We start from the raw sequence: 539 nt of genomic DNA, 5'->3' as shown, positions 1-539 counted from the left end.
GGGGGTGGGTTAATAAGCTTCATTTTCTTTTGGCAAAATCTAAATTTTTTTTTTTTTTGATTTTGTGGTGAAATATGATCTGAACATCTTCTAAGATTCAACCTAATTATATTTTTAACGAGATAAATGTGCATAAAAGATAAATTAAAGTAAAAATAAATAAATGCCTCACTAAATTGTTTTAATCTATAAAAGCATAAATATACCAAATTTAGCATAGATCCCACTAAATACTGTATATTCATTTATGGGTGTCAAATGGTGGAAAACCCATGCCTGTACCCAGAAGCCCCTGCACGACCGTATGTACTCATATTGAACTAATGTTTCTTGTGATCTGATGGTTTAGGACACATTTTCTTCCTTTGATCCCACTGGCACTCAGAGGATATTTGATAGCTTGTTTCAGCTTCTTTCTACTTCCTCACAAGTGTAAAGGTCAGTTTTGCATTATTGTGGTGAGTGTAGGGGTTAAATACCATGCTGAACCACAAGGGGGCAAGCTGGATCCCAGTGTTCAGTCAGAGGTTAGCAGGACA

General features: G+C 35.4%; 1 protein-coding gene across 1 annotated transcript in view; it reads right to left on the bottom strand.

The window, feature by feature from the left end:
* Window positions 1-314, bottom strand: part of LOC107715622 (sarcalumenin-like) — an 8861-nt gene extending 8547 nt beyond the window's left edge. Inside the window, exon 1 of the mRNA XM_016521779.1 lies at window positions 311-314. Within this exon, the coding sequence (XP_016377265.1) occupies window positions 311-314 (4 nt within the window). The remainder of the gene's footprint in view (window positions 1-310) is intronic.
* Between the last annotated feature and the right edge of the window lie 225 nt (window positions 315-539).

Source organism: Sinocyclocheilus rhinocerous, unplaced genomic scaffold (genome assembly GCF_001515625.1).
Source record: "Sinocyclocheilus rhinocerous isolate Xijiao unplaced genomic scaffold, SAMN03320098_v1.1 scaffold239, whole genome shotgun sequence".
In the NCBI taxonomy this organism is placed as follows: domain Eukaryota; kingdom Metazoa; phylum Chordata; class Actinopteri; order Cypriniformes; family Cyprinidae; genus Sinocyclocheilus; species Sinocyclocheilus rhinocerous.
The sequence above is the reverse complement of the archived record's forward strand: the minus strand, read 5'-3'. Positions and strand labels throughout refer to the sequence as shown.